Source organism: Tamandua tetradactyla, chromosome 17, assembly GCF_023851605.1.
Source record: "Tamandua tetradactyla isolate mTamTet1 chromosome 17, mTamTet1.pri, whole genome shotgun sequence".
In the NCBI taxonomy this organism is placed as follows: Eukaryota; Metazoa; Chordata; class Mammalia; order Pilosa; family Myrmecophagidae; genus Tamandua; species Tamandua tetradactyla.
In genome coordinates, this window is record NC_135343.1 from 9,158,077 (window position 1) to 9,172,402 (window position 14,326).

At 42.2% G+C, this 14,326-nt stretch overlaps 1 protein-coding gene across 5 annotated transcripts in view; it reads left to right on the plus strand.

The window, feature by feature from the left end:
• The window catches only part of RMDN2 (regulator of microtubule dynamics 2), a 118,232-nt gene extending 106,886 nt beyond the window's left edge, over positions 1 to 11,346 (plus strand). For all 5 annotated transcript variants that reach the window (XM_077134018.1, XM_077134016.1, XM_077134017.1 and 2 more), the window contains 3 exons: positions 5,346 to 5,399; positions 5,487 to 5,567; positions 10,986 to 11,346. In XM_077134018.1, the coding sequence (XP_076990133.1) occupies positions 5,346 to 5,399; positions 5,487 to 5,567; positions 10,986 to 11,039 (189 nt within the window). In that variant the 3' untranslated portion in view covers positions 11,040 to 11,346. The remainder of the gene's footprint in view (positions 1 to 5,345; positions 5,400 to 5,486; positions 5,568 to 10,985) is intronic.
• Positions 11,347 to 14,326: the final 2,980 nt, after the last annotated feature.

Here is a 14,326-nt window from a genome sequence, read left to right on the forward strand (position 1 = left end):
CCATCCTCCTGAAGCGTCTAGGTGGCATACAACCTCCCTGCCATCTCTGGGCACACACATTCAGCCCCTTCAGAACAGTGGGTGGTGGTCAGGCTCTCCCCAATCCCCCGGGAATGTGCTCCACCCTCTCTGAGGCCTGGGGCATCAGCATCTTCCTGTAAAAAAAAAAAAACAGAGTGAAAGGCCCACCCTCTGCAAACTCCATGGAAGACTTACACTCTCCAAGTGCATGGGTGGGTCTGCTCCTCTGGCCCATGGTTTCTTTGCTCCAGACCTCAGTTTCCAAGGTTTGCTTTTAAAGTAATTTTTCCTTCAATTGGTCCTTTTCTCTCCCCTTTAGTCCAGACTGGTAGTGGTTATGTACATATAGATCTTGCAAAAAACTGTTGGTTTAACATGCAATCCAGGGGTCCCAACCATTAGACAATAGGACTTTCCACAAATCCTTTCTGGATAGCTCAATTTCCAATCCTGGCATCTCCTAGCATGACTGACTGGCTAAATCCTCACATGGGGCTTTATTCTCTGGGAACTCATCTTCCAGAAACTCAGAATTTTCCAAGCCAGCAATTTCTGGTTTCTTTGCACCCAAGAGTTCAATCCTCAGCTTATCCTTTTCCTGTCACATTTTACTATAAGCTGCAAGGGGAAGCCGGGCTGCATTTTTTTTCACATTTAGTTTGGAAATTTCCTCAGCTAGATATCCCAGCTCACTTTCAAATTCTCCCTTCCAACTGACACCAGTACTCAATTTTGCTAGATTCATCAGCCACTTTAAATAAAGAGTCCCCTTCCTTCTAGTTTGCAGTGACACAGTCATCATTTCTGAGGCCTCATTGGATATATCTTTAGAGTCCACATTTCTACTAACAGTCTCTGCAAAGCAATCCAGGCTTCTCCTATCAAGCATCTCACAATTCTTCCAGAATCTTCCCCTTATCCATTTATAAAGCCATTTCAGCATTTTTGGCATTTGTGCATCTCACCACCCGACTCTTCTGGTGCCAAAATCTCTTTTGGTTTGCTAAAGCTTCCAGAATGCAATATACCAGACATGGGTTGGCTTTTTCAAAGGGGATTTATAAGGTTACAAATTTATAGTTCTAAGGCCATGACAAGAAGCAACATAAGACTTCAAGAGGGAGATAACCTTGATTCTGAAGAAAGGCTGATGGCATCTGGGGTTCCGCTGTTACATGAGAAAGCATGTGGCTGGCATCTGCTGGTCCTTCATTCCTGGATTGCGTTGCTTTCAGTTTTGATTCCAGTGGCTTTCTCTCTGAGCTCCTGTGGGTCCTTGCTTGCTTCTCAGTGAACATCTCTCTGAGCTCTCTATGTCCTGAAAGTCCACTCTTAGTGTCTCTGGGGCATTTCTCTCACTCTCTGGGCTCTGTATTGGCTCTCCCCAAAAATGTCTCTGGGTGTTTCTTTTCTTTCTCTGAATGTCTCTGGACTCTCAACTTCTACTATCTTTTCATCCTCTCACAAGGACTCCAGTGAAGAGGATTAAGACCCACCTTGAATGAAGTGGGTCACATCTCCATGGAAGCAATGTAATCAAACAGTCCCACCCAGAACAGGTCTGCCCCAACGAGAACAGAGTAGAAAAACATGGTCTTTCTTAGGGTGCACAACAGATTCAGACCAGCACAGAACCATCGGGTCATGATTTAGTTTCTGCCTGAAAATGTGTTCCATGGTGTTTGTCAAAAGGGATTGAGGAGGCATAGGGAACACATCTCCCCTACTCAGTGCACCCAGTGAGGGCATGAGGAGCCTAGATTGCTGAGGGTCAAGGCCATGGGCGTACTTAGAAGTCTGGGAGGTGGGTGGGAGGAAAAGGTGTCCCACACCTTAGGAGAGCCTGTAATTCCCTGGATTCCACAAGAGGTCATGTTCTTAGAACTCAGACTGTAGGACTCCTATCCCTCGACTCCCTCACTTCAAAGAGAGTTTATAGTGTCCAGGAATGTATCTCCAGGGCCATCCAGTGGGGTCCTGTAGAGGTCAAGAGCACTGGCTTTAGGGTCAGACAGATGAGGCTCAAGACTTGAGCCTTTTCCTATCTGTATGACCTGGACAGGTTTCTTAATTCTCCCAATCTCAAATTTTTCGTCTGTGAAGTAGGCATAATATTACCAACCTTAATAGGTCTTCTGTGAATAATACATAAAATTATATATATATATATATTTGCTTGGCCCAGGGTCTAGCACACTAAGTGTTCTAGCTAAAAATAAATGTGAGCTGTTATTACTTTCCTCCTCCAACAGGTAGAATCTGTCAAAATTAGCAGCTAGGAAACTGGCTTTAGGCCAGAGGCTATCTGGGAATTTTTTTTCAAACTAAAGTATGCTTTCCACATCATCCAAAATTCTGGCACAGATCTCTAAGGGAGTGATTCTCAACTTGACTGTACATTTGAGGGACTTTTAAAAAGCCAGCTCAGGCCCCTACCCAGACTGTTTCAGAATCTCAGGGTAGGACCCCAGGCACCCCTTGAGGTTTGACAAATGTATATGTCCATTTAATTACCACATTTCAAGATACAGAGCATTTTTATCATCCCAGAGTTGTGTTATGCTCCTTTGCTGTCAGTTCCCTGTAGCCCCATTTCTCTGTCGCTATAAATTAGTTTTCCCTACTCAAAGTTTTCATATAAAGTAAATCACACAGCTTGTACTTTTTGTGTGTATCTGGCCATTTTTGTTCAGCATACTGTTTTGAGACACATTCATTATAAATTTATCAGTAGTTCCTTCCTTTTTATTCCATTTTATGGGTATACCACAGTTCGGTTATCCATTCAGCTATTGATGGGCATTTGAGTTGTTTCCAGTTTGGAGCTATTATGCATAAAGTTTCTGAGAACATCCATATACAAGCTTTTATGTGGATATGTTTTTATTTCTCTTGGGTCAGTACCTAGGAGTGGGATTGTTGGGTCCTATAAAGTGTTTTTAAGGCTTTGAGGGCATTTGCCAGGTGCAGCCCATGGCGCAGTTGAGTGCAAGGGCCAGAGGTTGTGCGTGTGCAGTAGGTGGCAGGTGTGGCACTGCTGGGGACAGGCTGCCCTGTTCTCACCCACACTCTGCGCTCACATGAGCCCTGGGTCTCTGCTGAGCCTCATGTGGGAGAAGGCTGCTGCCTGGAGTTATGAAATGCTCTCGAAGTTAATTTATTCCACAATATTTACTAAGCACACAGCTAGGACCAAACACAGTGTCAAATGTGGGGAACACAGAAATGACCAAGGCAGCTCCGGCTTTCAAGGACCTTGGATAGCTAAGACCAAGTAAACAAGAACAATATTCTTTGCTAAGTATTAGTACAAAGGGTATTCTAAGATGCTATCTGGGAACTTCCCCCTAATAAAAGACTGTACCAAGTAATGCCTCCTTGTTGTTACTCAACTGAGACCTTTGGTAAAAGGTTCAAATTCTCAGTTTAATGAGTTGAGTGCTATTGGAAGCCTATGTCCCTGTACTATGACAACAAAAAGAGGTATTCTGCTTTATAATCACTTTGGTTAACTATTATCCTAGTATTAAGACATAAATGAAGAATTGAAATAGATTAAAGAAATCAGAAGTTGCTTATAAGTTATCCAACTTGAACTGAGCTAGGGCAACTACTAAGCATAAAAGAAAGTAATTGAACAAAGTTCAGTCCAAGTCCCTCTTCTTAGAACAGCTCAGGAAACAAACTGAGTAAATCCCTAGAAGAGTTGAAATGGAAATGACTAGACAAGAGGCAGGGCAGCCAGAATCCACCAGTACCAAGGAGGACTCTGGAGGACATGCATGGCTGTCTCGGGCTGACCGTGGCATGTCCCTTGGTCAGTCTGCAGCCTGGCTGACCTGCTAGAAGGTCTTCACCAGGCCCACACTCTGCTCTCCTTGGTCTTAGAGAACCATTCAGTTATACCCAGGAGTCCAAAATCTCTTCCAAGGACCCTTCCAAGTTGGGTAGGGAGTCAAATGTCCTTCACCAGGAATGGGCTCCCATGAGGTGTTATGGCACGCCTTGGTATCCTAGGGCTTGCATTTTCCTTTATTAGAATTCGTCTTTAAAATATATGTATGTATCCTTGAGTTTAGCAGTTCAACTTTGAAGACTCTCCCCTACAGATACAGATGCACATGAGCACATGAATATGGAAACAAGTATGCTCATTGATTATTATTTAAAATAGTGAGAAAGGAGAGTGAGTCTAAATGTCCAGTGGGGTGTGCTTTTCAGTTATAGTCTATCCATAGTTTCATTGCTCTTATGAGCAATGACATAGATCTCTGTATGCAGTCACAAAAATGTGTCTGTGATAAGTGCCAAAAAAAAGTGTGGGACACCCCCCTGGAAATGAGGTTGAAGTTGGGAATAAAATTGGAAAGGAGAAACTTTCATTTTTTAATTTTGGAAATTTCTTGATTGTGCCTTATAAAGCAAGTATATTTAATTTTTTTTTATAAGTTTCCCCTTTCCTTTGGTTCCTCATCCCTCTCACTGGGGACTGGGGTTTGTTTAGGAACCTAGTGCCTGGGTCTTCACAATGGCAAAAGTCAGCTGCAGAGCAAAGCTTGGCTAAGGTTTGAAGAAGATCTTTCTCCTGTAGCAATACCACATATCTGAAATAATTCTTATTTGCCAGAGAAAAAGAAAAGAAACTGGCCCATAAAAGATTGGTAGAAGAGGCGTTAAGTACCTTCATAATATTCACTTACTAAAATCTGCAAGAAAGTCTACTACTTGGACTAAATTTCCATATCACCCTTAGCTCTAAATTTTTAAGAAAGATTTAAAGTTGTTTCATGCATCTGTCTTTCCTTTAAAAGTACTTGAGGTGATGGACTTCAGCTATCAGTCAATTCACATGAAATGTGTCAAAGTTATAAGAAATCAATATTAACCTAGTGGAAGATGCCTGCTGTGAGATACCAGTCACGCTCTACTCTTGTTTCCTAAATAGACCGTGAAATGTATGGCATTTGTCCTTGGGAGAGTGTATTACTGATTATTTTTGTTCTTTAAAGGAGAAAAAAGAGAGAGAAAAGAATAGAGAAGAAGGGGTGAGGAAACCAATTATATAAAGGAATCCTACAACCTTAAAATATCTCATTTCTTTGCAAGCTTTATGACCATAATAATCAATTTCATTTTCATGGATAAATTCAAAAGCTCTCTAGGTTTCCTCCCAAACGATAGTTGAACTGATAAAATGACAGGAAACTATATTCCTGGGGCAATTGGATTCACTAATATTTGATTTATTGAAATGTATCCTTCACGTGTTGCTGTTCTTTTAATGTTGCCATGTTATTCTCTTTTCTGTTTTCTTTTAAAATCAGGCTGAAGAATTGCACCCTGGTTATTCCAAGTCTAATTACATGTACTTGGCAAAGGTAACACAGACCACTTCTTTAAGGTCACTTTGAATCTGTTGCGTGAAAATGTAATCACTTTTAACTTTGATTATCTTTCGTTCCTAGTGTTACATCGATCTTGAGCAAAAACAAGATGCTTTGAATGCGTGTAACCTGGCACTGTTGCTCAATTCTGTTACCAAAGAGGTAAGTCAGACGGCGACAATGGATGCCGTAACTTACCAGTGCTATTCCACGCTTAAAATATAGCCATCTGGTTTCAATACATCTGGAGTTTTATTTGCTCCTAAATCATTTGACATGGAGTTTTCACGTACTGTGAAAGATAGAGATGATTCTTCAATTTGCTCTCTCTCTTTAGGATAACCTGTCACCAGGGGCCCACATGAACCTGTAAGGGGCAAGCACATCACAGACTAGCAGTGAAAGCATTGTAATACCTGGGAGGAGGCGGCAGCAGGCCTGCCCAGCCACACCAGGAAGGAGGGATAAGGGCGCCATGCTGGGGAACTGGTGAATAAACTGCAAAAGGAAATGAACCTCTAGACCGGCTGCCTGGATTAGAGCAGGGGGTTGTCCCCTTGTTTGCAGCCATCAGTCCCCAGTTCACATCTGGTTGTGACTATCCAGGGCCAACTTGACAATTAGAAATATATATATTAACATTTTCTTGGTCCTTGGATACCTGCCACAAACAAAAAGGGCATTTGTGTTGCTTCTTGCCCCCTTAGGAAGTAACAGCTCCATTCACTCAGCTGGGAAAACTGGCATCATCCTTGTCGCCTCCTTCTCCCTCAGTGCCCCCAGCCTACACAGCCACCCGGTGGCCTAGTTTTCTGAACTCATCTCCTAAAACATGCCTTGAAACCACCCCACTTCTCTCTCTCTGCTGGCCCCTGCGGCAGGCCCCTGCCCTGTTCCACCAGGACCCCACGCTGTGCAGCTCCTCACTGGTCTCCCAGCTCCCCTGCCCCCACCAGATCAGTCCCGGCTCCCAATAGCTGCCAAAGCAGCAGATTAAACTTAAGCCTCAACATGGCACTTCCCGGCTTCACAGCCTTTGCTTTCAGGAGGAAGGTCAGAATTTTCAGCCTGTCCTTCAAGGCTCTCATCCAGTTTCTACCCATCTCTCAAGCTCCCTGCATTCCCCACTTTCCTTCCCTCCCTGTGTTCGAGGAAGATGGCCCCACCGTGCCTCCTCTTCCTGGCTGTGCCCCCTTTCTACGCATCAGCCCCTCCTCCTGAAACACGCCCCGCTCCACTCCTTTCGCCAGCCTTATGCCTATTCATCTTTCAAGCTCCAGCCTGAATGTTACTTCTTCAGGAGCACATTCCTGATGCCCCCAGGCAAGAGAACATCTTGTGCTTTTCCTTCATATCGTTTTAGCACAGTTGTGGTTGTGTCGTTATTTGTGTGACTTTTATTTAGTGGCCATCTCTCCCACTAGCAGCCGCATCTGTTGTGTTCCCCACTCCACCCCCAGGGTTGGGTGCAGTGCCTGGCACATAAAGGGTTTTCAATAAGTGGAAAGAATCTAGACTAACACCGTAAAAATACAAAGAATAGCAATAATAATAGGACAGGTAACACCTATAACTGAAAAAGTTGGACACTGTGGAAGTATTTCTGTAACAAGCAAAATAATATTACAGCAGCTATTTCCCATATTACCTTTTTTTTCAGTGATAGTTGGTAAACCACACTCTGGAGCTCAGAGCGCTCTCTCTCTCTCTCTCTCTCTCTCTCTCTCTCAATCTCAAAGGGCCAGGAACCTGTGGATTTTACAATTACACTTCCACACACCTCCTCAGAAAGTCTTAAAGATTTAAACCTTGGGATTTAAATCTTAATTTCCTCAGCATTCCAGGTTACACACGCCCATGTCAGGAAAGGCCTCTTTAGCCTCTGGCCCAGGCTGCAGTGCCTGGTTTTAGTTTCACTGCACTGAGGTCTTGACAGTTCAACCACATGGAACAATGGCCTTTGAAGATATGCTGTGGGCTTCACCCCGGACGAGTGGGCCTTGGGGGCACATCTCAGAGGAAGCTGTGCCGGAAGGGGATGCTGGAGAACCTCGGTCATTGTGTGCCTTGAAAATCGGATGTGACTTCCTAAGTGGGACAAGGAGATGAGCTGTGGAGAGAAGAAAGAGGATTGCCCCGAGACCAGAGTCCAGGCAGGAAAGGTGGACTTAAAAATCAAGATGTCATTTATTTTTATTTCTTTTAAATCAGTAAGTGATTAGATATGTAATGTAGAAATGATTCCAAAGCCAGAATACGGACTGGATCACCCACAGAAGTTAAATAAGAAGATATGTGAGAAGCAGACAGCTGAGGATCAACCCCTGAGAAATCCCTCCGTAATGAGATGGGTGGAGGAAGGGGGATCTGCAGTTGAGACTGGAGATAGTACCTCAGGAGCCAAGTGGTGATGGGGTTGGTCAAATCTGTCAGATACTGTTCAAAAATCAAGGAAGCAAAGTACTAATGAATCTGATGAATTTTTAAAAATATGTATTTTTTATTGATATATCTTCATGCACCATTCAGTCTATCCAAAGTATACAATCAGTGGCTCGAAATAACATCACCTGGTTGTATATTCATCACCCTGATCATTTTTAGAACATTTGTATCACTCCAGAAAAATAAAGAAAAAAGACATTTATCCCATACTCCTTAACATCCCCACTTACTGACCACTAGTATTGCAATCTACCCAATTATTTTAACCCATATCGCCCCCTATTTTTTATTTTATTTTTTTTGTCTTTATGTTTTACTCATCTGTCCATAGCCTGGATAAAGGGAACCTCAGCCACTTTTTCCACAATCACCTGGTCACATTTGTAAAAGCTATATAGTTATACAATCATCTTCAAGAATCAAGGCTACTGAATACAGTTCAACAGTTTCAGGTACTTCCCTCTAACCACTCCAATACACCATAAACTAATATCTATATACTGCATAAGAATAGTCTCCAAAAGAGCCTCTCAACCATTTGAAATCTCTTAGCCACTGAAACTTTATTTTGTCTCATTTCTCTCTTCTCTCTTTTGATCAAGAAGGCTTTCTCAATCCCTTGATGCCAGATCTTGGCTCACCCCCAGGAGTCATGTCCCACATTGCCGGGAGATATATGTACACCCCTGGGATTCATGTCCCACATAGGGAGAAGGGCTGTGAATTCACCGGCCAAGTTGGCTTCGAAAGAAAGGCCACATCTGAGCAACAAAAGAGGTCCTCTGGCCGTGACTCCTAGGCATAATTATAAGTAGGCTTAGCTTCTCCTTTCCAGGAATATGTTTCATAGGGGTGAACCCCAAGATCAAGGGTACAGCCTACTAAATTGGTTGTCCCTACTATTTGCGAGAATATCACAAATTCCCCAAATGGGGAGAGTCTGTTGAATTTAATAGTGTGTATGTCGTTATTAATCTTCACCAATCTGTTTAAATGGAGCAATAGAGATGGAGATCAGAGTACAGAGAAACCAGAAGGTGAGAAAATGCAGTCATTATCTATAGACACCCTTCCAACAGATTTGATGGGGAAGGGAAGAGAGATGTAGGGTGAAAGTTAAGAGGGTGCTTGAGTTAATAAATAGCTTACTTTGTATGGGAACTATCAGGGCATATTTTTTAAACTTTTTTATTGTTAAATATATGCATTAAAATTATAAATTTCAAAGTACAGCTTAACAAGTAGTTATAGAGCAAATTTCAAAGTATGGTATGGGTTACAGTTCCACAATTTCAGGTATTTCCTTCTAGCTGTTTTAATATAGTAGAGACTAAAAAGAAATATCTATATAATGATTCAGTAGTCATAATCATTTGTTAAATCCTATTTCTGTGTTACAACTCCTCCCTCTCATTTGAGTCTTCTCTCAGTCTTCATGATTGGGCAATGACCATTTGTTTTAGTTTGCTAATTGTGATGGAATGCAATATACCAGAAATGGGTTGGCTTTTATAAAGGGAATTTACTAAGTTACAATTTACAGTTCTAAGGTCATAAAAATCTCCAAAGTAAGGCATCCAGAGAAAGATGACCTTGACTCAAGAAGGGCCAATGGCGTCAGGACCACCTCTGTCCACTGGAAAGGCACATGGTCCTTTGGCTTCTAGTTTCAAACGACTTCCCTGGGGGCATTTTCTTTCTGCATCTCCAGAAGTCTCTATCTGTGTTGGCTCTCAGCTTTCTCCAAAATGGTTCCCTCTTAAGGATTCCAGTAAGCAGATTAATACCCACCTTGAAAGGGAGGAAATACATCTCCATGGAAACCAACCAATCTAAGTTACCACCCATAATTGGGTAGGTCAAATCTTTATGGAAAGAACCTAATCGAAAAGGTCCCATCTTTACCTCCATCCCAAGCCTTCCATACAAGTCTTATTTTTTTTCTTTTTATGTGTAGAGGGGACCCGTATTGGAAGTTGGGAAATTCTGCTTTGTGCAGTTATGACTAAGCCATGCTCTTAATCTGAAATCGTTGACTATAGTTTGTGAGTATTCATTTCTTTAGACAGCTAATTGAAATAATATGCTCATCTTAGCTGTTCTTCAGAAAGAAATAGATTCCTAGACATGAAGTGTGGTTGCTGTGTTCCACCATCTCATTACCTGTTTAGCAGCATTTATTACAGACTCTCTAGGTTCCCGGCACTGAGCCTGCTCTAAGATGACGAAGATAAACACGAATCTCAATACCTACAACTGGATTTTGTAAAAGTCTTTTAAATGATACATTATTATTCCAGATATCATTAATCTCATTTTTTCACAAGCTTCAGTAAATACTTAAGTAATAGAAGTCTTCTCGTTGATCAGACTCTTGCATTATATATCTAGTTGATATATAATACAATGTAATCAGTGTATTAATGTTTATGATTAAAACTATTAGAGAACTTCTGGTATAAAAAAAGACATGTAGCCAACAGCTACTTCCAGATATCTACTTTGTCTTGTTTTCCTCATCTGCTTATTTTAAATGGCACATTCCTCAAATCCTTCCTGCTAGGTGTTCAGTAAATGTGAAATACATAGGAATTGTCCAACCATCTGAATTTATTGCCATTCTTTTTAACTTCCACGTTTGTTATAAAGAAATAGCAATACATGTGATGTCCTATAAAACAGATTACATGATTTTTAATCTTAATATCTGCTACCTGATAGCATCAATTATGAAATATGCTTGTCCAGCTCTTACAGTGGAATCTCAGCTTTCTTCGGACCCTCTGCGCGGGCTAGCACTTCCTCACATCCCACAGTTGAAGAAGAAAACAGTGATATTGTTAACACGCTGGTGGGATCCAGTGTGTCCATTTATATGGAAGGCTCTCTGTTTTCTGTGTCGTATCACCCCAGACCTGGTAAAGGAAGGGCCTGGAAATAGTTCAGTAGTTCTCACATTATCCACATTTCCCTTTGGTCTGGATCATAGCTGGTCCTTAGAAATCCAGTTTCTTTGTAATGAATGGTCTTTCAAAAAATATGCTCTCACTCAAAAAAAAAAAATCTATTCCAAAGTAACTAGAATATCAAGATGAACATGTGAAATTTCATTGTGTATTTATATTTTCTTTATAGGATAAAGAGGCACAGAAACAGGTGGAAAGAATGATCACTTCCTTGAAGAGATAAATAAAAGAACTTGCTCTTCAACAAATCAGATGTGGTCTACTAAAATTTAAGCTAATCAAATTTCTGTTTTTATTATCCTTTTTTCTCCTTGATGTAAGGGTAATGTGCTCAAATTTGAAGGTAAAACCACGTTTCTGCCACGTGCATTCCACAAGCGGTGCTACAAAACTAATCCTGTTATTTGGAGAATCTATTTACTATAACATCAGTCAAAATGATCTATGAGCATGTATGCTTTATATTTTTTCCACTCAATAAACTATGGACCTCAGAAGATTTCTTTAAATAAAATATTTTAATCAATCTAGTAGAATGAACTTAAGTGAGTGCTTTGTTGCTTCAGTGGAACTTTACAAAACAAAATAATTTCATTAATGTGAGTGAAAGAATAGAAGAAGGGGCATCTGGAGATAAGAGGAAAAAACAAAAGGATAATATTGTATCTTATAATCAGAGAATGCAAATAAAATAACCATCAAGTTAGCATGGATTTTTTTCCCAGGAAACAGTGGTGCCATGAGATGAAATATTCTCATGCCACATGACTGGGAGGGTATTTTGGTACATATGTTGTGTAAAATGCAACCAGAACCTTCAAAATGTATTCACTTTTTAATCTTGTAATTATATTCATTGGAAATAATTCTAACAAAAAGTATAATAATTTATGCACAAATATTCATAACAGTATTATTTATTAGAGCAAAACACTATATTCAACCATAAGACAGCAGTTAAGCCTATTAGACTATAGCTACAATAAAATATTACTTTGACATTTAAAATACTTTCAAAAATCATTGAGGGAAATGTAGAGAACATTTTAAGAGCAAGTGCAAGACAAAATTATAATATCATAATATACATTATGATCTCAACTACATGAAAATGTATAGAAAGTCTTCCAGTAGGAAATTCACTAAAATGGTAGTACATATTTCTATAGGGCTGTTTTATTTCCTGAATTTTAAAATAATAAACAGAAACTTAAAACAAATGCTATTTTTGAAAGAGAGAAAACCACAAAACTAGAATTTAGCTGGCAGTGATCTGTAAGATTCCCCATACATAGTTACCCTTTAACCAGCCCATCCTGGGAATCAGGTGAAACCTTGAATTTCCTGTCTGCTATCCCAAATACCTGAATATACAAACAAACATTTTCACACTCAAAAAGTCAAGTTCTGACATAGTGTTCCATAAGTAGGCCAGTGATAGCACTTATGCATTGGCCCCTGTTGTTTTCTTCTTCCCAGCAGGCAAGGACCATTAACTCAAAGCCCACAGCCCACCAGCACCAAACTCAAACTCTTATACAGCCCACTGTTTGTATTTTGTTTTGTTTTGTTTTGTTTTGCGTGGGCAGGCACTGAACCCAGGTCTCCGGCATAGCAGGAGAGAACTCTGCCTGCTGAGCCACCGTGGCCCACCCCCGTTGTTCTTAAAATAGCTCAAATAGGCATTTTTTTGTCCATTTAAAGACCACATAATTTACATATTCCATAAAACTACCCACTATCTGCTAACTGTAGATAAGGCAAACTGTGTCTATAAAATACCCCAAACCACCACTGCTTTTCACATCTCTCAGACCCAGAGACTCTCCACCGGGCTGCTGAGCAGCCTCGCTTGGCCCATCAGCCTTCTCCCTCAGTCTCCTCCCACCAAGGGGTTCCCTTGCCCTACACCCCTCCTGGGTGAGGACTTGTGGCACTGCCTCTGCAGTTTCTCCTGCTGAGAAAGAGTCCCCACCGCACACAACCTTATCCAACCACTGCCCAAATAGAGCTTATTGTGCGCTAATACCATTTCTTAGTCCTGTCTTTTCCTTGGTCCACTCTGAAACCTTCAAACTCTCTACACCTAATGACCCAGGTTCATTAAATTGAGCTGTTTCTCCTCTCTCATTCTTCACAATGGCCTACAGAGTCACCAGAATCAGTCCTGCTGGCACTGACCCACTTTCCTCTGGAAACTAGTCGAACGCTGAAACTACTTGCTAGAGAAGGCAAGAGCCTTGTGGAGCCCTTCATGGATACCCAGGGTGTCCACAGGGCGATGGGCACCCCAACCTTCCCTGAACGGTTCCCAGCTTGAGGAAGGCGATTCCGGCTAGCATCAGATGACAGAATCTGACGCGTGGCACGCTTTGTGGGGCAGCCCACGCCAGCAGAGAGCAGCATGAAGACGTTCTCCAGCAACTGGGTGGAGAACTGAGAAATGCTCCTGTTGGGTAAAAGTGGGACTTGGGACCCTTATGATTGGAACATGAAATAAGAGCTAATGAATTTTCTTTTCTTTTTTTTAAATTTCTATTTGATCCCTGCAGTCAATATGTTTTCATGTGGACAGATTGGTGTCCATCAATTGGGTGTCAGCGTAGTCATTTTTGGTTAAGGACTTGACCCAATAGAAGCATAACACTCCTAAGAATTATGTGACTCTGTAGAAAGGGCATTTCTGACACATTTCTCAACTTCTCCAGTGGGGTCCTAACAGAGGGAACCCCCTCCCCCTGGTAGTCACTCTTATCCCCTTCCAATTAGCATGAGTGTCCTGCTGTGAACTGGGAGCTGGGTCAGGCCTGGTTGTTTCTCCAGACCCCACCAAAGGAGCCACTGTCATGAGACCAGGAAGGACCCTCTCTGCAATAAGTCTCCCCACCTTCTAAAGGAAGGCTTCTCTTGGATGACGGCACCATGCGTAGAACATCATAACTACGTCAGTGAATTTCACACAAAGAGAGTCATGTGAACCGGAGCCTTCTCTGGTAACCGTGCTCACCACTCCCGCCACTTCACCTGGGATAAGACAGAATGGCTGCAGAGAGTTCCTGAGATGATGGTTTCTCTTTCTGGTTCGCTAAGTCCAAGTTAGTGGTGCATCCTCCACTCACAGAGAGACGTTCAAATGAAAATTTCTCATTAGATTTCTGGGAAGGTGGCCAACTAGAGTGGCTCAAGATCAGCCCTGCTCCATGGAAAAGTTAGAGAGGGGACAGGAGGGAGACTGAGGCGGCGAGTCGGGAGTGCGGCAGCCCTGGTTGCAGAGGCCGAGGGACAGGGAGGCAGAAGGCTGGAGCCTGGCACGGAGGTGCGGAGTGGTAGAGCCACATTCCTGGGCGTGCTACCCTCACCAGGGCAGCCCTGTGACCGGCCACTCACCCCACACCCTACACACCGGAACCCTGTCACCCACTCCCATTCCCCACGCTCCAGGCCCCCCACCCTACCCACCCCCAGTGCACATACCTGCCCCTACCCCCAGCTGAAGTGCAGCCCACCCAC